The sequence below is a fragment of the Pseudophryne corroboree genome, chromosome 7, assembly GCF_028390025.1.
Source record: "Pseudophryne corroboree isolate aPseCor3 chromosome 7, aPseCor3.hap2, whole genome shotgun sequence".
NCBI lineage: Eukaryota > Metazoa > Chordata > Amphibia > Anura > Myobatrachidae > Pseudophryne > Pseudophryne corroboree.
The window spans coordinates 362566770-362590450 of NC_086450.1; the positions used below are offsets into that span (position 1 = coordinate 362566770).

Sequence of the window (23681 nt, forward strand, 5' to 3'; positions counted from 1 at the left end):
ATCTATGGCAGGCTTTTTCAACCAGCGTGTTGTGGCACACTAGTGTGCCGCGACCAGTTGCAAGGTGTGCCGCGGAGCCAGAGCAGCTTCCTGCACCTTCAGAGTGAACTGTTGGCCCAGGCTCTTCTTAGAGGATCAGTCGTGCTCCGGCCGTGACCTATGCCTTGAAAATGGTGTGATATCATAGGTCACGGCCGCCACGTCTCACCACCCAGCCAGCCCACCCGCATGCATTCACATCTTCCAGTTCCTGCCTGCATACACAGGTTTCCTTGCCAACCCACATCCACACCTGCCCAACCGCCCGCTGCTCAGTATTCGCAGCACTCCACTATGAACAACCCCCGCCACTGAGGAACAGGGAGGAGGACAGCTGATGATAATATTTGTTATTTTATTTCTCCTGTGGGAAACAATAGGATTTCAATAGGATTTATGTGGGGAGAATAAGAATTTATGGATTTATGTGGGGAGAAATGTGATTGATTGATTTATGTGTGGAGCAATAGGATTTATGTAGGGAGCAACATGATTTATGTGGGGAGCAATGTGTTTGTTTTTTCTGTGTAGGCCAATGTATGTGTGTATTTTTTTTTACTGTGAGGGCCAATGTGTGTGTGTGTGTTGTTTTTTACTGTGGGAAACTGATGGTGTGCCTTGGCAATGTTTAAATATTGTTTGGTGTGCCGCGAGTAAAATAAGGTTGAAAATCACTAATCTATGGGCTACATGCAAAAGCAGCCAGTGTTTATCCTGCATGCAGAAAGCATAAATGTATTTGCACCTTGAATGTAACGTGTCCAGTTGCAAAGTTACTACTTTTATTTTATTTTTTCTTTCTGCTTTTCCACCAACTCTGGACCTTATTCAGCTTCAGTTGCAGTTTTGATAATTTAGCAAAACTGCAACTGTTAGCACTCGCATGCTAGGGGCCGCCCACGCTATTCCAAGTCACAGCCCCCCGCGAATGCCTCTGCCTGTCAATCAGGCAGAGGCGTTCGCATCAATGCAATGCGATCGAATTGCACGCACAGAACGGGCCCTGCAAATGCACACTGGGCCGAAAACCTGCAAAATCTGATTGCATCGCTGATGCGATACATACTGAATATGATCCTCAGCCCAAATGTTTGGAGAACCATGAATAACTAAGACACTTCCATGCTGCAGTCCAGATAGATAGATATATGTACAAACAAGGATTAATATTGCGCCACGTGTGATATGAAACAGGTATGTTGTATAAAAAATGCAAATCCTATGTGACACTCCCCTGTGCTGCTAATGGGGCGTCAGCTGGGTCCCTCAATACATACAGGGGTGGTAATTCCCTGAAAAAAAAATGTAGGAGAAAGGGGGGGATGAGGGATGTGTAGCGACCACAGTGTCAATTAATACAATTAAAATTGCCAATTACAATAAAAACTATTACCATAAAAAATAAGAGATGCATATAAAAATGGGACAACAATACATACACAGCTGAACTAAAAGCACTTATATGAACGTATAAAAACTACAGTAAGATCAAGTAAAAACAGAATTTCCTTATCTTAAAATGAGGTAGGTACAGGTTTAGTCTCAAAAGACTTCTTCAAGACCCCTTTGTTCAGTTCTGGAGGCCATATATTTAAAAGGATATAAATACATTAGAGACTGTACAATGAAAGGCAGCTAAAACGTACCTGGAAAGACTAAAAGATCTTAATATGTATAGTTTGGGGCAGAGAAGGGAAAGGGGGAACATTGATAGAAACTTTCAAATATATCAAGGGTTTTAACAGGATACAGGAGGGAAACATTCTTTAACTGCTTCAGTGGTATGGCCAGAAAATTTCCGGGGCCAGCTGAGCTGTGCAGACTGGCTACCCGGAAATTTTCCGGTGCATGCCACTGCTCCCCCTCCCTACTCCTTGCACTCCGCTCGGCCAGTGGACTGTTGAAGAATGACGCGATCGCCAGCAAATGCCGCCTCTAGGGATGGCCATTGGTGGGTTATCTATCGATGGTCACCATAGATGGATAACCTCGATGGTGTAAAACTATCTGAAATGGATCCATCGACTGTTTTACACATCGATGGTCATGTCCGCTTTACAGTAATTATGCGGGCGGACCAGGGGGCGTGGCTTAGTGGGTGTCAGGGGGGCCAAAATTCAGTATCATTGAACCACCGATGGCAGGAAACCACCTGGTTCTCCCCCAACGATGGTAGAAGTATTCGACATCAGTCAGAGACCATCGATTTTGAAATATAATGTCCATCCTTAGCTACCCCTAGGCAACAAGCATTCCCTAAGGCAATGCGCATTGATCCAAGCATAATCCCTGACAAAAAGCATGACACAGCGCATGAAACCCCTGGCAACGCGCATGAAACACCTGGCAAGGTGTGACAAAATTCCAAGTCACCACTGAAGGGGTAAAAGGTAGACTAGTATTAGAGCACTAGGATATTCATATCTAATTACATCCCCTCAGGACTGCCCTTGCAATCTGGTAGGACCACTATGCTTTAGATAGTGCCTATCCTTGTGTATCCTCCTATTTCCCTATAGATTGTAAGCTTGCGAGCAGGGCCTTCCTACCTCGGTCTGTCTGTCATTGCCCAGTTTGTCTTATCACTATTGTTTCCAATTGTAAAGCGCAACAGAATATGCTGCGCTATGTAAGAAACTGTAAATAAATAAGGGCATGCACTGAAACTAGAGGGAGGTAGGTTCATAACTGAACATTGTCATAACTACAATGCTGTATTTCTAATGACATGCCTAATAATACGCGTAGTACATACGACAGAGTAAATGTTCACCAGGGGAAGGGTACTGCATTCATTCCCTAGATCAGGGGTGTATCTACCCATTGGCCAGGATGGCACTCGCCAGGGGCGCCAGGCAAGGAGGGGGCGCCGCCTGGCTTTGCCATCCGCGGCCAAAGGGTAGAAAAGTAGTACTGTCAGACTGTACCTGGTCAGAGTTTGTTACTGCCGCCGCGGCCCCGGTGTCCGTCAGCACCACACTGCACTAGCGATCAGACTAGTATCCAGCAGCACCGCACTTTGTGATCAGACTCAAAGTAAACTACAGCTCCCAGCAGCCCTTGTTGCTGGAAGCTCCTGGCAGCAAGGGCTGCTGGAAACTGTCGTTTATTTTGAGTCTGATCACTAGTACAGTGCGGTGCTAAAGGACACCGGGGCCGCGTCGGCAGTAACGGACCCTGACCAGTTACACAGCAATTGTTACATAGCACGGTGCTATAGATCTATTTGTTGTTGAAGAAAATAAAAACGTGTCAGTGTTTGGGAGAAGGTACTGTAGTACCTGGAAAACTACACGATTTTCATACATGTTAGATGTAAGTAAGTAGTAAGTAAGCGAAAACTTTAACTTGTTGAGTGTAATACAGAAAATACAAATCTTACCTATTTCAAAGCCAGGTTCAAGGAAATGTATATCAGTTAATTTCTCTGACGTCCTAGTGGATGCTGGGAACTCCGTAAGGACCATGGGGAATAGACGGGCTCCGCAGGAGACTGGGCACTCTAAAAGAAAGATTAGGTACTATCTGGTGTGCACTGGCTCCTCCCTCTATGCCCCTCCTCCAGACCTCCGTTAGATTTTTGTGCCCGGCCGAGCTGGATGCACACTGGGGACTCTCCTGAGCTCCTAGAAAGAAAGTATATTTTAGGTTTTTTATTTTACAGTGAGACCTGCTGGCAACAGGCTCACTGCAACGAGGGACTAAAAGGAGAAGAAGCGAACCTACCTGCTTGCAGCTAGCTTGGGCTTCTTAGGCTACTGGACACCATTAGCTCCAGAGGGATCGACCGCAGGACCCGTCCTTGATGTTCGTTCCCGGAGCCGCGCCGCCGTCCCCCTTACAGAGCCAGAAGCTAGAAGAGGTCCGGAAAAATCGGCGGCAGAAGACTTCAGTCTTCACCAAGGTAGCGCACAGCACTGCAGCTGTGCGCCATTGCTCCTCTTGTACACCTCACACTCCGGTCACTGATGGGTGCAGGGCGCTGGGGGGGGGGGAGGGGGCGCGCCCTGAGCAGCAATAATTAGACCTTGGCTGGCAAAATAATCACAATATATAGCCCCAGAGGCTATATATGTGATAAATACCCCTGCCAGATTCCATAAAAAAGCGGGAGAAAAGTCCACCGAAAAAGGGGCGGAGCTATCTCCCTCCGCACACTGGCGCCATTTCTCCCTCACAGCCCCGCTGGAAGGAAGCTCCCTGGCTCTCCCCTGTAGTTTTCAGGCTCAAAGGGTTAAAAAGAGAGGGGGGGCACTAAATTTAGGCGCAATATTGTATATACAAGCAGCTATTGGGGAAAATTCACTCAGTTATAGTGTTAATCCCCACATTATATAGCGCTCTGGTGTGTGCTGGCATACTCTCTCTCTGTCTCCCCAAAGGGCTTTGTGGGGTCCTGTCCTCAGTCAGAGCATTCCCTGTGTGTGTGCGGTGTGTCGGTACGGCTGTGTCGACATGTTTGATGAGGAGGCTTATGTGGTGACGGAGCAGATGCCGATAAAGGTGATGTCGCCCCCTGTGGGGCCGACACCAGAGTGGATAGATAGGTGGAAGTTATTAACGACAGTGTCGACTCCTTACATAAAAGGCTGGATGACGTAACAGCTTGGGACAGCCGGCTTCTCAGCCCGCGCCTGCCCAGGCGTCTCAAAGGCCATCAGGGGCTCAAAAACGCCCGCTCCCTCAGATGGCAGACATATGTCGACACGGAGTCTGACTCCAGTGTCGACGAGGTTGAGACATATACACAATCCACTAGGAACATCCGTGACTTGATCCCGGCAATAAAAAATGTGTTGCACATTTCTGACATTAACCCAAGTACCACTAAAAAAGGGTTTTATGTTTGGGGAGAAAAAGCAGGCAGTGTTTTGTTCCCCCATCAGATGAGTGAATGAAGTGTGTGAAAAAGCGTGGGTTCCCCCGATAAGAAACTGGTAATTTCTAAAAAGTTACTGATGGCGTACCCTTTCCCGCCAGAGGATAAGTTACGCTGGGAGATATCCCCTAGGGTGGATAAGGCGCTCACACGTTTGTCAAAAAAGGTGGCACTGCCGTCTTAGGATACGGCCACTTTGAAGGTACCTGTTGATTAAAAAGCAGGAGGCTATCCTGAAGTCTGTATTTACACACTCAAGTACTAGACTGAGACCTGCAGATATTGCTGCTGCAGCGTGGTCTGTGACCCTGTAAAACAGGGATACTAGTTTGCTAACATAAGAGCATATTAAAGACGTCGTCTTATATATGAAGGATGCACAGAGGGATATTTTACCGGCTGGCATCCAGAATTAATGTAATGTCCATTCTGTCAGGAGGGTATTAGAGACCCGACACTGGACAGGTGATGCTGACTTTAAAAGGCACATAGAGATTCTGCCTTATAAGGGTGAGGAATTGTTTGGGTATGGTCTCTGGGACTTCGTATCCACAGCAACAGCTGGGAAGAAAAATTTTTACCTCAGGTTTCCTCACAGCCTAAGAAAGCACTGTATTATCAGGTACAGTCCTTTCGGATTCAGAAAAGCAAGCGGGTCAAAGGCGCTTCCTTTCTGCACAGAGACAAGGGAAGAGGGAAAAAGCTGCACCAGTCAGCCAGTTCCCAGAATCAAAATTCTTCCCCCGCTTCCTCTGAGCCCACCACATGACGCGGGGGCTCCACAGGCGTAGCCAAGTACGGTGGGGGGCCGCCTCAAAAATTTCAGCGATCAGTGGGCTCGCTCACAGGTGGATACCTGGATCCTTCAAGTAGTATCTCAGGGGTACAAGCTGGAATTCGAGGCGCCTCCCCCCCGCCGTTTCCTCAAATCTGCCTTGCCGACAACTCCCTCGGGCAGGGAGGCTGTGCTAGAGGCAATTCACAAGCTGTATTCCCAGCAGGTGATAGTCAAGGTGCCCCTACTTCAACAAGGACGGGGTTACTATTCCACACTGTTTGTGGTACCGAAACCGGACGGTTCGGTGAGACCCATTTTAAATTTGAATTCCTTGAACACATACATAAAAAAAATTCAAGTTCAAGATGGAATCGCTCAGGGCGGTTATTGCAAGCCTGGACGAGGGGGATTACATGGTATCCCTGGACATCAAGGATGCTTACCTGCATGTCCCCATTTACCATCCTCACCAGGAGTACCTCAGATTTGTGGTACAGGATTGCCATTACCAATTCCAGACACTGCCGTTTGGACTGGCCATGGCACCGAGGGTGTTTACCAAGGTAATGGCAGAAATGATGATACTCCTTCGAAAAAAGGGAGTTTTATTTATCCCGTACTTGGACGATCTCCTTATAAAGGCGAGGTCCAAGGAGCAGTTGTTGGTCGGAGTAGCACTATCTCGGGAGGTGCTACAACAGCACGGATGGATTCTAAACATTCCAAAGTCACAGCTGGTTCCTTCCACACGCCTACTGTTCCTGGGGATGGTTCTGGACACAGAACAGAAAAAAGTGTTTCTCCCACAGGAGAAAGCCAAGGAGCTGTCATCTCTAGTCAGAGACCTCCTGAAACCAAAACAGGTATCGGTGCATCACTGCACACGAGTCCTCGAAAAAATGGTAGCTTCATACGAAGCAATTCCGTTCGGCAGGTTCCATGCAAGAACCTTTCAGTGGGACCTCTTGGACAAGTGGTCGGGATCGCATCTTCAGATGCATCGGCTGATAACCCGGTCTCCAAGGACCAGGGTGTCTCTGCTGTGGTGGCTGCAGAGTGCTCATCTTCTAGAGGGCCGCAGATTCGGCATACAAGACTGGGTCCTGGTGACCACGGATGCCAGCCTTCGAGGCTGGGGGGCAGTCACACAGGGAAGAAATTTCCAAGGACTTTGGTCAAGTCAGGAGTCGTCCCTACACATAAATATTCTGGAACTGAGGGCCATTTACAATGCCCTAAGTCAGGCAAGTCCCCTGCTTCAAAACCAGCCGGTACTGATCCAATCAGACAACATCACGGCAGTTGCCCATGTAAACCGACAGGGCGGCACAAGAAGCAGGATGGCGATGGCAGAAGCCACAAGAATTCTCCGATGGGCGGAAAATCACGTCTTAGCACTGTCAGCAGTGTTCATTCCGGGAGTGGACAACTGGGAAGCAGACTTCCTCAGCAGACACGACCTACACCCCGGAGAGTGGGGACTTCATCCAGAAGTCTTCCAACTGTTGGTAAACCGTTGGGAAAGGCCACAGGTGGACATGATGGCGTCCCGCCTCAACAAAAAGCTAAAGAGATATTGCGCCAGGTCAAGGGACCCTCAGGCGATAGCTGTGGACGCTCTAGTGACACCGTGGGTGTACCAGTCGGTTTATGTGTTCCCTCCTCTGCCTCTCATACCAAAGGTACTGAGAATAATAAGAAGGTGAGGAGTAAGAACGATACTCGTGGTTCCGGATTGGCCAAGAAGAACTTGGTACCCAAAACTTCAAGAAATTATATCAGAGGACCCATGGCGTCTACCGCTCAGACAGGATCTGCTACAGCAGGGGCCCTGTCTGTTCCAAGACTTACCGCGGCTGCGTTTGACGGCATGGCGGTTGAATTCCGGATCCTAAAGGAAAAGGGCATTCCGGAGGAAGTCATTCCTACGCTGATAAAAGCTAGGAAAGAAGTAACCGCAAACCATTATCACCGTATTTGGCGAAAATATGTTGCGTGGTGTGAGGCCAGGAAGGCCCCTACTGAGGAATTTCAGCTGGGTCGTTTTCTGCACTTCCTACAGTCGGGAGTGACTATGGGCCTAAAATTGGGTTCCATTAAGGTCCAGATTTCGGCTCTGTCGATTTTCTTCCAGAAAGAACTGGCTTCACTGCCTGAAGTTCAGATATTTGTAAAGGGTGTGCTACATATCAGACCCCTTTTGTGCTTCCTGTGGCACCTTGGGATCTGGACGTGGTGTTGAGTTTCCTGAAATCACATTGGTTTGAGCCACTTAAAACTGTGGATCTGAAATATCTCACGTGGAAAGTGGTCATGTTATTGGCCTTGGCTTCGGCCAGGCGTGTGTCAGAATTGGCGGCTTTGTCATGTAAAAGCCCTTATCTGATTTTCCATATGAATAGGGCAGAATTGAGGACTCGTCCCCAGTTTCTCCCTAAGGTGGTATCAGCTTTTCACTTGAACCAACCTATTGTAGTGCCTGCGGCTACTAGGGACTTGGAAGATTCCAAGTTACTGGACGTAGTCAGGGCCTTGAAAATTTATGTTTCCAGGACGGCTGGAGTCAGGAAAACTGACTCGCTTTTTATCCTGTATGCACCCAACAAACTAGGTGCTCCTGCTTCTAAGCAGACTATTGCTCGCTGGATTTGTAGCACAATTCAGCTGGCGCATTCTGCAGCTGGATTGCCGCATCCTAAATCAGTAAAAGCCCATTCCACAAGGAAAGTGGGCTCATCTTGGGCGGCTGCCCGAGGGGTCTCGGCTTTACAACTTTGCCGAGCTGCAACTTGGTCAGGGGCAAACACGTTTGCTAAATTCTACAAATTTGATACCCTGGCTGAGGAGGACCTTGAGTTCTCTCATTCGGTGCTGCAGAGTCATCCGCACTCTCCCGCCCGTTTGGGAGCTTTGGTATAATCCCCATGGTCCTTACGGAGTTCCCAGCATCCACTAGGACGGCAGAGAAAATAAGATTTTACTCACCGGTAAATCTGTTTCTCGTAGTCCGTAGTGGATGCTGGGCGCCCATCCCAAGTGCGGATTGTCTGCAATACTTGTATATAGTTATTGCCTAACTAAAGTGTTATTGTTGAGCCATCTGTTGAGAGGCTCAGTTATATTTCATACTGTTAACTGGGTATAGTATCACGAGTTATACGGTGTGATTGGTGTGGCTGGTATGAGTCTTACCCGGGATTCAAAATCCTTCCTTATTGTGTCAGCTCTTCCGGGCACAGTATCCTAACTGAGGTCTGGAGGAGGGGCATAGAGGGAGGAGCCAGTGCACACCAGATAGTACCTAATCTTTCTTTTAGAGTGCCCAGTCTCCTGCGGAGCCCGTCTATTCCCCATGGTCCTTACGGAGTTCCCAGCATCCTCTACGGACTACGAGAAATAGATTTACCGGTGAGTAAAATCTTATTTTTAAAATTGATAATTTTATCTTGGAAGTGATGGCACCCTGATGTTTTTCCTAACAGGAAGTACTTCTACCATCCATGTAATGGTGTTTGGTTAATGGCTGGGTCCATTTGAGGCTCATCTCACAGCATCTCATTAGCATTTCATTCAGGATGCAGTCAAGATGCCGGTGTTTGGCATCCCGGCGGTCGGAAAGCTGACGCCAGCATCCCGAAACTGCTCGGAATGCTGATGCTGGCATCCCAACATAGATAGCGATGCAGAATGCCAAAATCCGGATCAAGTTGGTGCCAAAGTCTTCACTGGCTAGCCACATGGGAGGGTTAGGGTTAGGCTGCGAGGATGGGAGAGGTAGGGTTAGGCTGCGATGGTTAGATTTAGGCTGCAGGGAGGGAGATTATGAAGGATGGGTTAGGGTTAGGCACCACTGAAGAGGTGGGGGCGGGTTAGGGTCAGGCTGTGGGACAGGTGGGTTAGGGGGGAGGGATGGTGTAACATGAATACAAGACACTACTGTGCAGTGTAATGTGAATAAGGGATACTGCTGTGTGGCATTTCAATTGGAAGTACTATTGTGACCAAACCCTTCCCCCACAAGACCGTGCCCCATTTCTAATACTCTCACCTTATTTCAAATGTGTGTGGGGTGGGGAGGGGGGCAGCCCCTTACTTTGCCAGGGGTGCTCGGACCCCTAGATACACCCCTGCCCTAGATGTCCATATTGCAATAATAAAATAACGGAGAACCTGCTATTTTGTGCACATACACACAGATGCATAGAATATGACGGCAGATGAGAACTGCTTGGCCCATCTAGTCTGCCCCTTTGGAGTAGTTTGCCCTGTTTATTGTGTTCTACATCTATATGCAATGTGAGAGTGATTGTCCTGCTAATTAGGTTCCTAGTATGCTTGCCATTGTCATATACTCTAGCATATCCGCTCCAGTGCCTTCTACATTTATCCAGTAAGGAGCAGATAACCGGCAATATATACAAGACCAGTCCATATATACAGGCAAACATAATGGAGTCTCACCAAGATGTAAGAAATGTTACTACTGGGTTAGTTTATGCCACATCCTTCAAATTACTATTTCTCTGACGTCCTAGTGGATGCTGGGAACTCCGTAAGGACCATGGGGAATAGCGGCTCCGCAGGAGACTGGGCACAACTAAAGAAAGCTTTAGGACTACCTGGTGTGCACTGGCTCCTCCCTCTATGACCCTCCTCCAGACCTCTGTTAGAATTTTGTGCCCGGCCGAGCTGGATGCACACTAGGGGCTCTCCTGAGCTCTTAGAAAAGAAAGTTATATTTAGGTTTTTTATTTTCAGTGAGATCTGCTGGCAACAGACTCACTGCTACGAGGGACTTAGGGGAGAGAAGCGGACCTACCTGCTTGCAGCTAGCTTGGGCTTCTTAGGCTACTGGACACCATTAGCTCCAGAGGGATCGAACACAGGCCCAGCCTCGGTCGTCCGGTCCCGGAGCCGCGCCGCCGTCCCCTTGCAAAGCCAGAAGCAAGAAGATGTTCCTGAAAATCAGCGGCAGAAGACTTCGGTCTTCATTAAGGTAGCGCACAGCACTGCAGCTGTGCGCCATTGCTCCCCGTGCACACCACACACTCCGGTCACTGATGGGTGCAGGGCGCTGGGGGGGGGGAGGGGGGGGGGCGGCGCCCTGGGGCTGCACTAAGGGTACCTTACTGGCAAAATAACACATAATATAGTCATTAAGACTATATATGTGTAAAATCCCCTGCCATATATTCCATAAAAAGGCGGGAGAAGTCCGCCGGAAAAGCGGCGGGGCTATCTCCCTCAGCACACTGGCGCCATTTTCCCTCACAGCTCCGCTGGAAGGACGCTCCCCAGGCTCTCCCCTGCAGTTTCCAGACTACATAGGGTAAAAAAGAGAGAGGGGGGGGCACTAAATTTAGGCGCAATCTGTGTAATATCAGCAGCTATAGGGGAAAAATCACTGTGGGTAGTGTGAATCCCTATATACATAGCGCTCTGGTGTGTGCTGGCATACTCTCTCTCTGTCTCCCCAAAGGACTTTGTGGGGTCCTGTCCTCAGTCAGAGCATTCCCTGTGTGTGTGCGGTGTGTCGGTATGGCTGTGTCGACATGTTTGATGAGGAGGCTTATGTGGAGTCGGAGCAGGTGCCGATAAATGTGATGTCACCCCCTGCGGGGTCGACACCTGAGTGGATGGTTATGTGGAAGGAATTACGCGACAGTGTCAACTCCTTACATAAAAGGTTTGACGACATAGCAGATGTGGGACAGCCGGCTTCTCAGCCCGTGCCTGCCCAGACGTCTCAAAAGCCATCAGGGGCTCTAAAACGCCCGCTACCTCAGATGGCAGACACAGATGTCGACACGGATACCGACTCCAGTGTCGACGATGATGAGACTAGTGTAAATTCCAATAGAGCCACCCGTTACATGATTACGGCAATGAAAAATGTATATACAAAACAAGGCGCTTGTGATATTTTGCAACAATTGTGAAAGCCAAGAGTTGCCTAGAGAATAAGTGCAATACCTGTGAATAAAAAGGGGGGTTAGTAAAAAATGTTTACAGCCCTTTTGGAGAAATTGTAGTCCTTTTGTGTAAAAACGGGTTCCGATATTTGCCACAAGAAGATGGAAAATGTCCCAGACCTATCTATCCCTAAACTACCCACCTTGTAGTTGCTGGCGGGGGGGTCGTGGGCTGCTGCTCCGTGCGGCTTGGTTCCCTTGCTTAGTAGCGCCGCTCTCTCCTGCCGCGTCTCCTGTGCGGCGTGCTGCGCTCCGTGACGGCTCAGGGTCCGGCTTTGATGACGGCTTTTTTCGGTGTACTCGAAATGAACAGAGTGCACCTAGGACTTGCGTTCTGTATAACAGTGCTTCCAACGCGTTTCGGGCTCCAGGCCCTTTATCGAGGCAATGAAAAATGTGTTGCATATTTCTGATATTACCCCAGGTACCACAAAAAAGGGTATTATGTTTAAGGAGAAAAAACTACCAGTGGTTTTTCACCCTTCTGATGAATTAAATGAAGTGTGTGAAGAAGCGTGGGCTTCCCCTGATAAGAAACTGGTAATTTCCAAAAAGTTACTAATGGCGTACCCTTTCCCGCCAGAGGACAGGTCACGTTGGGAGACATCCCCTAGGGTGGATAAAGCGCTCACACGTCTGTCAAAGAAGGTGGCACTACCGTCTCCGGACACGGCCGCCTTAAAGGAACCTGCAGATAGAAAGCAGGAGGCTATCCTGAAGTCTGTATGTACACACTCAGGCATTATACTGAGACCAGCTATTGCTTCTGCATGGATGTGCAGTGCTGCAGCTGCGTGGTCAGATTCCCTGTCAGAAAACATTGATACCTTAGACAGGGACTCTATATTGCTAACCGTAGAGCACATTAAAGACGCAGTCTTATACATGAGAGATGCACAGAGGGATATTTGCCGGCTGGCATCTAAAATAAACGCAATGTCCATTTCTGCCAGGAGAGGATTGTGGACTCGGCAGTGGACAGGTGATGCTGATTCTAAAAGGCACATGGAAGTTTTGCCTTACAAGGGTGAGAAGTTGTTTGGGGATGGTCTCTCGGACCTCGTTTCCACAGCTACAGCTGGAAAATCAGCATTTTTACCCCATGTTCCCTCACAGCCAAAGAAAGCACCGTATTATCAGGTACAGTCCTTTCGGCCCCAGAAAGGTAAGCGGGTTAAAGGCGCGTCCTTTCTGCCCAGAGGCAGGGGTAGGGGGAAAAAGCTGCAGCATACAGCCAGTTCCCAGGAACAGAAGTCCTCCCCCGCTTCCTCTAAGTCCACCGCATGCCGCTGGGGCTCCACAGGCGGAGCCAGGTACGGTGGGGGCCCGTCTCAAGAACTTCAGCGACCAGTGGGCTCGCTCATGGGTGGATCCCTGGATTCTACAGGTAGTATCTCAGGGGTACAAGCTGGAATTCGAGACGTCTCCCCCTCGCCGTTTCCTCAAATCTGCCTTGCCGACGGCTCCCTCGGACAGGGAGGCAGTGCTGGAGGCAATTCACAAGCTGTATTCGCAGCAGGTGATAGTCAAGGTACCCCTCCTTCAACAGGGACGGGGTTTCTATTCCACAATTTTTGTGGTACCGAAACCGGACGGTTCGGTGAGACCCATCTTAAATTTGAAATCCTTGAACACTTATATACGAAGGTTCAAGTTCAAAATGGAATCGCTCAGGGCGGTTATTGCAAGCCTGGACGAGGGGGATTACATGGTGTCACTGGACATCAAGGATGCTTACCTGCATGTATCCATTTACCCCCCTCACCAGGAGTACCTCAGATTTGTGGTACAGGACTGTCATTACCAATTCCAGACGTTGCCGTTTGGTCTGTCCACGGCACCGAGGGTATTTACCAAGGTAATGGCTGAGATGATGATACTCCTTCGAAAAAAGGGAGTTATAATTATCCCGTACTTGGACGATCTCCTTATAAAGGCAAGGTCCAGGGAACAGTTGTTGATCGGAGTAGCACTAGCTCGGGCAGTGCTACAACAGCACGGCTGGATCCTGAACATTCCGAAGTCGCAGCTGGTTCCTACAACGCGTCTACTGTTCCTGGGGATGGTTCTCGACACAGAACAGAAAAAAGTGTTTTTCCCGGAGGAGAAAGCCAAGGAGTTGTCATCTCTAGTCAGAGACCTCCTAAAACCAAAACAGGTGTCGGTGCACCACTGCACGCGAGTCCTGGGAAAGATGGTGGCTTCTTACGAAGCAATTCCATTCGGAAGGTTCCATGCAAGGATCTTTCAGTGGGATCTGTTGGACAAGTGGTCCGGATCGCATCTTCAGATGCATCGGCTGATAACCCTGTCTCCGAGGGCCAGGGTGTCGCTGCTGTGGTGGCTGCAAAGTGCTCATCTTCTAGAGGGCCGCAGATTCGGCATACAGGACTGGGTCCTGGTGACCACGGATGCCAGCCTTCGAGGTTGGGGGCAGCCACACAGGGAAGAAATTTCCAAGGACAATGGTCAAGTCAGGAGACTTCCCTACACATAAATATTCTGGAACTAAGGGCCATTTACAATGCCCTAAGTCAGGCAAGACCCCTGCTTCAACACCAGCCGGTGCTGATCCAGTCAGACAACATCACGGCGGTCGCCCATGTAAACCGACAGGGTGGCACAAGAAGCAGGATGGCGATGGCAGAAGCCACAAGGATTCTCCGATGGGCAGAAAATCATGTGTTAGCACTGTCAGCAGTGTTCATTCCCGGACGACCTCCACCCGGGAGAGTGGGGACTTCATCCAGAAGTCTTCCAAATGATTGTACAACATTGGGAAAGGCCACTTGTGGACATGATGGCGTCCCGCCTCAACAAAAAGCTAAAAAGATATTGCGCCAGGTCAAGGGACCCTCAGGCGATAGCTGTGGACGCTCTGGTAACACCGTGGGTGTACCAGTCGGTGTATGTGTTCCCTCCTCTGCCTCTCATACCCAAGGTACTGAGAATAATAAGGAGAGGAGTAAGAACTATACTCATTGTTCCGGATTGGCCAAGAAGAGCTTGGTACCCAGAACTTCAAGAAATGATCTCAGAGGACCCATGGCCTCTGCCGCTCAGACAGGACCTGCTGCAGCAGGGGCCCTGTCTGTTCCAAGACTTACCGCGGCTGCGTTTGACGGCATGGCGGTTGAATTCCGGATCCTAAAGGATAAGGGCATTCCGTAGGAAGTCATTCCTACGCTGATAAAAGCCAGGAAAGAAGTGACCGCAAACCATTATCACCGCAAATGGCGGAAATATGTTGCGTGGTGTGAGGCCAGGAAGGCCCCAACGGAGGAATTTCAGCTAGGTCGATTTCTGCACTTCCTACAGTCAGGGGTGACTATGGGCCTAAAATTGGGTTCCATTAAGGTCCAGATTTCGGCTCTATCGATTTTCTTCCAAAAAGAACTGGCTTCACTACCTGAAGTTCAGACATTTGTTAAGGGAGTGCTGCATATTCAGCCCCCTTTTGTGCCCCCAGTGGCACCTTGGGATCTCAACGTGGTGTTGGATTTCCTAAAGTCGCATTGGTTTGAACCACTTAAAACCGTGGAACTAAAATATCTCACGTGGAAAGTGGTCATGCTGTTGGCTTTGGCTTCGGCCAGGCGTGTGTCAGAATTGTCGGCTTTGTCATGTAAAAGCCCTTATCTGATTTTTCCATATGGATAGGGCGGAATTGAGGACTAGTCCCCAATTTCTCCCAAAGGTGGTTTCAGCGTTTCATTTGAACCAGCCTATTGTGGTGCCTGCGGCTACTCGTGACTTGGAGGACTCCAAGTTGCTGGACGTAGTCCGGGCCCTAAAAATCTGTTTCCAGGACAGCTGGAGTCAGAAAGACTGACTCGCTATTTATCCTGCATGCGCCCAACAAGTTGGGTGCACCTGCTTCAAAGCAGACTATTGCTCGCTGGATCTGTAGCACGATTCAACTTGCACATTCTGCGGCTGGACTGCCGCATCCTAAATCTGTAAAAGCCCATTCCACGAGGAAGGTGGGCTCTTCTTGGGTGGCTGCCCGAGGGGTCTCGGCTTTACAACTTTGCCGAGCAGCTACTTGGTCGGGGTCAAACACATTTGCTAAATTCTACAAGTTGGATACCCTGGCTGAGGAGGACCTAGAGTTCGCTCATTCGGTGCTGCAGAGTCATCCGCACTCTCCCGCCCGTTTGGGAGCTTTGGTATAATCCCCATGGTCCTTACGGAGTTCCCAGCATCCACTAGGACGTCAGAGAAAATAAGATTTTACTCACCGGTAAATCTATTTCTCGTAGTCCGTAGTGGATGCTGGGCGCCCGTCCCAAGTGCGGATTGTCTGCAATACTTGTATATAGTTATTGTTTAACTAAAGGGTTATTGTTGAGCCATCTGTTGAGAGGCTCAGTTCTATTTCATACTGTTAACTGGGTAAAGTATCACGAGTTATACGGTGTGATTGGTGTGGCTGGTATGAGTCTTACCCGGGATTCAAAATCCTTCCTTATTGTGTCAGCTCTTCCGGGTACAGTATCCTAACTGAGGTCTGGAGGAGGGTCATAGGGGAGGAGCCAGTGCACACCAGGTAGTCCTAAAGCTTTCTTTAGTTGAGCCGCTATTCCCCATGGTCCTTACGGAGTTCCCAGCATCCACTACGGACTACGAGAAATAGATTTACCGGTGAGTAAAATCGTATTTTTTTTTTTTACATCTATTTTAACGGTCAATAAGAGTAATGTACATAAATAGCAGTGGCCACCTAATGAAGGTCTGCAATCACTCCTGTTTAACTCACACCATTTAGCTGACTTCATGTGACATTGTCTCTGCTGTAGGAAACCCCAACCAAAGAGCTGGGTGTTCGAGCTGTGGACACCAGCAGCCAGATGTCTGGTAGCAGCAATCCCGCGTCTCCATCTGCTCCAGGATACCGCTTTACAAACTCTGAAAGCTCCACAGATGAGGAAGGTAGGAAGGCTATGATTGATATGGTGGGCCCGATATAATGAAGGACTAGTTGTCCGGAGGTGCGGGTTCCCGGCCGCACTATGTTATTTTAAAGTGGCAATCATTTACAAAGCATAATTTTATCTTGTACGTGATTGCTGCTTTAAAAAAAAAAAAAAAAACGTTTGGCAAGGAACCTGCATCTCAGGCCAACTCGGACTTCATTATATCCAGCCCTGAATGACTTGATGTATGCTTAGAAGATGCTGAAAGACTTTTACAAATGGACTAACTGTTATGTTGTATTCACATAGGTGGCGGTTTTGAATGGGAAGACGACTTTACATCTCCTGAGCCTTCGTTTCTCAACAATTCAGCAGCAAACCTCGTTGGTTCCAAACTCTCTCTCAATCCTCTAAAATATTTTTCCCCTCCTCCACCCTCTCGGAGTCCTGATGAGAACTGGACCCACACGCCATCTTACTCAAGGTTCTCCATCTCTCCAGCAAATATTGCAAGCTTCTCTCTCACACATATAACGGACTCTGATATAGAACAAGGGGGTAAGTCATTTACAGTATTTGTAAGCTAAACCCATCGGCTATAGATGTGGTAAAATCTCATATTCTTATATAGTCAGGAACAGCATGCCTGCCTATTACTAATGATCCTGAGAGTGAGGATATTACACATGGCTTTTATACTATAACAGAATAGTAGTTGGAGCTGCAGTACACAGGCTACAGTATCCAAAGTCCTAAAGCAGAGGATCACCTATATAAAAAGCTCCTGTAGTAACAGTCCCTTGGTATATACAGTATGTGTAGATGGCCGCTGTCATTGTCTTATTTGTTGTATGCCCAGGTGTGGGGAGCATTCTTGTCTGGAATCTATCCCTACGTGATAAAATGTATATGTATGTAACTAGAGAAAATAAATTGCGCACGCATGCATACATACCTGCAATAAAGCTGCATTAAAAAGAAAATTATTCCATATTCACATAAAGCGCATATATATAGAGTGTGTGTGTGTGTGTATATATATATATATATATATATATATATATATATATATATATATATATGTGTGTGTGTGTGTGTGTGTGTGTGTGTATATATATATATATATATATATATATATATATATATATATATATATACACACACACACACGTGTGTGTACATAGTTACTCACACACGTGTGTGTGTGTGTGTGTGTGTGTGTATGTATGTATATATATATATATATATATATATATATATTATGTTTATGTTATATAAAAATAATGCTAAGGGGAGGTTGATGCTTAACCCTTATTCCAATGTTGTATAAAGTGCTAGAGTTCGCAGTATGTTGTGGATACCATAAAAAAAAAATACATGTAAGCCTACACACAGTGCAAATCAGAAAATAAATGTATGACCATCACTCTCTAGGTGGCAGTCTGTCCTTTAGTGAATTAATTTTGTGAATCTGTTGAATGTTGGTTAAAGTGATGTTGTATTTAAAGTAATGATTACATTGCTTATTATTAGATGGAATGTTATAGTGATAACATTCTATACAATTGTAATAACTGCATGTGTGTTTTGGGGGGTAAGATCAAGGCAGAACTTGCCGTTTTTAGACAAAAACATAACCAAAAAAGTGTCTCTTTAAATCCCTGAATGCCAACCGCTTCGGACAGACCTTATTTAGTGTTTTGGCGCAGAGCGCCTGTTTGCACTTGCATGATGACACATGATAAGATTACATTTTCAGTGGCAGAAGTTTTCAGCTGGGCCTTACAGTATTATTTCCAGATTAGCTATAAAGTGACATTGAACTAATGTGTGATTGAAGCAGATGTGTGGAGGTATGAGAGAAGAGCAGGTGGAACCTGTTACTGCAGTTAATATTTAATGGCTGCAAAATGCAAGGAACATTTTCACAAAGCAGAGAGTAGTAATGTGGTGTAGATTCTTTCAGAGGAGGTTACCCTGTGGTTTTACAGCTTACAGCATAAAACTGGATGCAAGAGATTCCTGAGTGAGTTCAGTAATACAAATGCCTTAAAATAGAACCAAAACTGAAACAAGCTGAAAATGAGACCGGTTCTGTTACACATAGCAAGCAATTGTAGTGTGCTGCTTACCTTTATCCAGTGGGTGTGGTATGGTTTGCCGGCGGTCGGGGTCCCAGCGACCGGCATACCGGCGCTGGAATCCCGACCGTCTGCATACCGACAGCTGGGCGAGCGCAAATGCGCGTGCCACGCTATCTATTTTCCCTCCAGGGGGGTCGTGGACCCCCAAGAGGGAGAAAAGTTGTTGGTATGTCGGCGGTTGGGATTCCGTCACCGGGAGCCCGGCCGCCGGCAACCTGAATACCACACTTATCCAGTAAGTGGGGCAAAATACTATGGGTGTGGGTAAAGATCCACCTGCCTATCTCCCTCCTTGACCTAGCGGCTCACCTAAAGGAGACAGCAGTTCTCAAAGGCTGCACTCCTAGGCTAGCTTTCTCATGCGCCAGATGTACGAAGCTTTGAAAAGTGATCAATTTCACAGTGATTTAGCACCAACCAACCAGCTACTGTCATTTTTCAAACCCAGCCTGCAACGTGGCAGCTAGGAGCTGATTGGCTGGTACATTATCACTGTGAAATGTATCAATTTTTATGGCTTGGTACATCTCCCTTTACTGTATAGCGGGAGAGCTGTCAGGACGCTGGCCCAGGGTAAAGCTGCGCTGTATGCGGACGGCCTTGACTTGATCTATCGGCCTGTGTACAAGTGCAAAAGGCATCATGTCATAACCAAATAAATGCACAACCTGGTGACAGGTTCCTTTTTGTAACCAAATATTTTTTTATTATTTTTCCTGCTTTGCAGGATTGCGAATGTGGCGTTTATATTATTTTACATGCTATCATGTGACCCTTCCTTTTTCCCGTTCTCTATTACCAGGCAGCAGCGAGGATGGGGAGAAAGACTGACTTTCTATCTATAGAACAACTGCTAAAACTACTGTTCCCCTTGTGGAGGCTACACATGCAACATTGTAACCTCCCAAGCAGAGGTCTCGTGACACACAAGCATGAAACTGTGACGGAAGCGAATTGTACAGACAGTCATTGTGCAATGTGCCCCGTCATCTCCACTTCTACTGCCATCACCCTGCTCTTTGTGTATGTAAAGATGTATCCACATCCAGCCCGTACAGTACAGGTCATCTGTGTCCACCTTGTCAAATATAATGGACCTTGTACATACAGGTATATATATCTTTACAGTGTGTGCCCGCTCATGTAATGATAAATGATATTGTGTATCCAATGATGTTTAAAAACACTATGTATTGCTCATTATTGCACTGTAATGTTTCTTGCATATCTATCTGTACAGAGATTTTTAATTCAGAGGAGAAAAAAAACAAAACTTGCTTGTCGTAAATTTTATCTGTGATTGTGTCGACATATTTTTGTTTGCATTGTAAATGGTGTATTACGCTGCTCCTGGGACTCGCACTCTCAGAATCTGATATGCTGTACCAATTTTTATTTGTGAACGCGTTTTTGTTCTTTGTTTTCTTTTTTTTTGGTCTTTGAAAAAAGCAATATTCCATTGTTAGTGTAAAGATGTTTGGGATCTCCTTTGCACGCCTGGTATAAATATATATTGCGTGTTTATCCGCCGACCATTTGTATATTAAATTGAAGTGGTAAGTCGACAAATGGGTTGGATGACTACAGGCCTGTTGGGCCCTAGCTTCTGCCATGTGCTTCAGGAATAGGGGAATCAGTCCAGCAGGTTGAATGCAATGATTTGTAGAGTCTGCACTCCTTCATAGAGACTGCTGCACTATTATGCTGCCTGACCATGAAGAACAGAACCTACGTTCCTAATGCATTAAAAACAGTTGGAGTTGGATTTGTTAACTGCGGGGATCTCTCGATTATCTGTACATAAATCTACTGGACATTGTGGGATAACACACCACATGTACATCCATGTATTTCCTTCAGTTTACTCTTACAATGATGCAATTTAATGAACTTGACTGACGCATTCCTGGGATTGAGATGGTCCCATATCTGCTGCTATAAGGGGTTTGTGAGCAATGTATGCAGTTACCATTTCCATGGCGTTTGTCCGGGAACCAGTTTTGTCTTTTCAGAAGGTTGGGTATCTGTTGTTAGTGCAGGGCATACTGCTGGTCTCATTCAGTCTTTCTATTTGCAATGTAAATTGGTGAATGTATTGGTTAGATTTGGTGTGCTTTTATTATTTTTGTATTGCTCTGTTCCCCAGTCTTAATATAGTTTCTGAATGTGTTTGTTATGGATCAATCTTGGTGTCATTCAGCAGATGTTGCTCAGAATTCTTGCTTACTTAAATGTATGTAGTAGAGGTGTATATCCCAGGCCATGTACAAGAATTTCAGGGAGTGCAGAATTATTTTGATTGAATGCAGTTAGCGCAGTGATAGTCATTTGTCACTCAAGGAACCCACACCTTTACCTTTATAGAAAACCACCAGCGTGCTGTGTGCTCCTAGCCCAAACAGGCTAACGTGTGGCCAACTGGACAAGCTGAGGAGATGATTTAGCCTCCTATGGACTGCATCAATGCACTGCACTCTGTCACCACTCAACATAAACTGTAAATATACTGCACTCGCCACACTAGGAAGTGGAGCTTGGTCTGAAGAGCTGCTTGGACTGCGAAGGCGGTCCAAGGGTGATGGCCACCCTTGGACTGCCTCAAAAACAAAAGGAATAAAATAAAGGATCCTTCTGATATTATAAAGCGTGCTAATGCAGTTTTACAGATGTATTCATAAGTATCTATAGTTCATGTTATGATCTGACATAAGGCATTCTGGTGCATGCACATTGCCAGGGTGTCTCTTACCACACCAAATTGGCACGTTTGGGTGTTCCTTTGGTGCGATAAATGCCTAATGAAACTGGACTAAGTCTAGTTACCTATACTCCTTTCTAACCATGACCGCAACACTCCTTATAGCATTACCCCTGTGATGAAACGCGTCTCCCTTCATCAGGACACATGCTTATAATAGAATAAACATTTATTCATTTCTTGATTAACGATAAAAGCCAAAGTTTTCTCGGCCGAAGTGATTTCAAAGGCAAGAGCCATCCTGTCTTCTGTATTCCGTGCTGGAGGTCCAGGCAACTGGCATAGGTACAGGTGCTTTCCTCCATCATTCTCCAACTTCTGACACAATCTGTTTGCCTTTGTTTTACATGATATACAAAACTTAGTCTTAACACAGCTTCATGCCCGTGATACCACAATTTTAGGCAATCAAGGGCATTAATGAAAACTGGTAACTGCAAGGAATGATTCCCCAGCTCACAGTTAAGGTTGCTATGCCACACAAAAAAAAATAAAAAAAAAAAATCCCCTTTTAATATAACCTGCCTAAGTAATATAAGTTGATAAAAAAAAACTAATAATTATGTATTTTCTATTCACTGCTACTTTAAACATCCCCCATCATTTTTAAACCCTTGGAAGTCAGTGGGTCTGATTAGGGGATGTACATAAAGCCAATGGCTTATGTACATCTCCAATGGTGCGATACATGTGCTAGACCTGTTCTGTGAATGTGCAAAACAGTTCCTGCCTTCTCGCTCGCAGGGCCCCAAGAAATGGCCTGGTTGGCAGGCTGCGGGTGGAGCTGGCCAGTGTTCCCAGTGTCTCGTCCCTGTTTTCTGGGAGTTTCAATGCCAGGCTCCAGTGTCTTTGTACATAGATTTCCTGGCCTCGGGAGTGTGAATAGACCGGCCATCCTGTCTAATCTGAGGGTTACTCATATGGCCAATGTACATCCAAGCGATCCATGGCTGCGTCTTGTACCTTCCAGCTTCCACGCTGCTTGCTAGTACCTATGAAAGGGTATGTTGTATCCAGTAAAATACATTGGATCAGCCGGCTACGAAGCACTACATTGTACTGAGTATCCAGTATGCACGCAGTTATTTAATGGTGGAAGATTGCTATTATTTAGGAATTGGCAGGCTTAAGAAGATCGGAGACTGGACTTGCCTTAAATCAAAAATGTACACACTGTTAGGTTTGCCACTATTAAAGTATTTTCAGCTCTTCTGATCTGAGGCAGCGTAACACTGGTTTATAAGGACTCGTACACACAGCGATAATCCATTCTAGCACAAGTCTGTATAAGAGCTTGTTGTGCTATTACTGAGAATTAATACTTCTGTATGTTGAACTGATCTGTGGTCTTATTATTTTCCACATCCTCAGACTGAAAGCATGTTTTGGGGTCTTTAAGGCTTTGAGTGCACATTAAACGCACTACAAGAAAGCCTGTGTGTACGAGGCCTTACTGTGGCAGTGAGCCATGAGAACGACAGAAAAACAACACAAACTTTATTTACAGCCATTCTGAACTGATCTGCACAATCTCCTTTATGAATGGGAGTTTTAGGCTGGGGATTGTTTTATGTTATAACTTAAAACCAGTATATAAGGTATACGGCAATATCTTATTGGATGAATTTCCAGGTCTAATGGTCTTTAAATGGTGTACATTTTTAATTTGTAAAATTTTTATTGTACATTTGATTATCATGCTTAGTGTGATTCAAACTGCTTGTAATTTAAAACACTATTTAATATTGAGAATAAAAGTTATATATTTATAGCCTGCGTGTTTAAGTCTATTGCTTTATGTTCTCTAAATGTTTTGGACTTTCATGTACAAATGACGTTTGGAAGGAAAACTTTATTAATAAAACGCCAGCATATACCGCGGTGGTGTTACGGTTGGGCATAACGTGCAGTAAAACAAGACTGGGTATTGCAAATAAAGCAGTATGGGGACTATGCTCAGCCGTATACAATCTATAGGGAAATAGTAGTCTGTTACATGTTTGTTACAAGTGCTGCTTATTACATAGTGGTGCCGCAATATACCAAAGTTGGCATCACTTCCAGGTTGGTTTCAGTTAGTGTTAGAGCACCTAATGTGTGCCCTAAAACACCTGTGTGTCTGCATTTTGCCAATTTCTGAAAATAGGTTAAAAACAAGAAAACCAAGACACAGAGCAGCTCAGAGAAGGGTTGAT

At 46.5% G+C, this 23681-nt stretch overlaps 1 protein-coding gene across 1 annotated transcript in view; it reads left to right on the forward strand.

Annotated features, from left to right (window-relative positions):
- Nucleotides 1–23257, forward strand: part of LMTK2 (lemur tyrosine kinase 2) — a 187033-nt gene extending 163776 nt beyond the window's left edge. The window contains exons 12-14 of the mRNA XM_063934494.1: nt 16468–16600; nt 16894–17142; nt 19531–23257. Of these exons, the coding sequence (XP_063790564.1) occupies nt 16468–16600; nt 16894–17142; nt 19531–19559 (411 nt within the window). The 3' untranslated portion in view covers nt 19560–23257. The remainder of the gene's footprint in view (nt 1–16467; nt 16601–16893; nt 17143–19530) is intronic.
- Nucleotides 23258–23681: the final 424 nt, after the last annotated feature.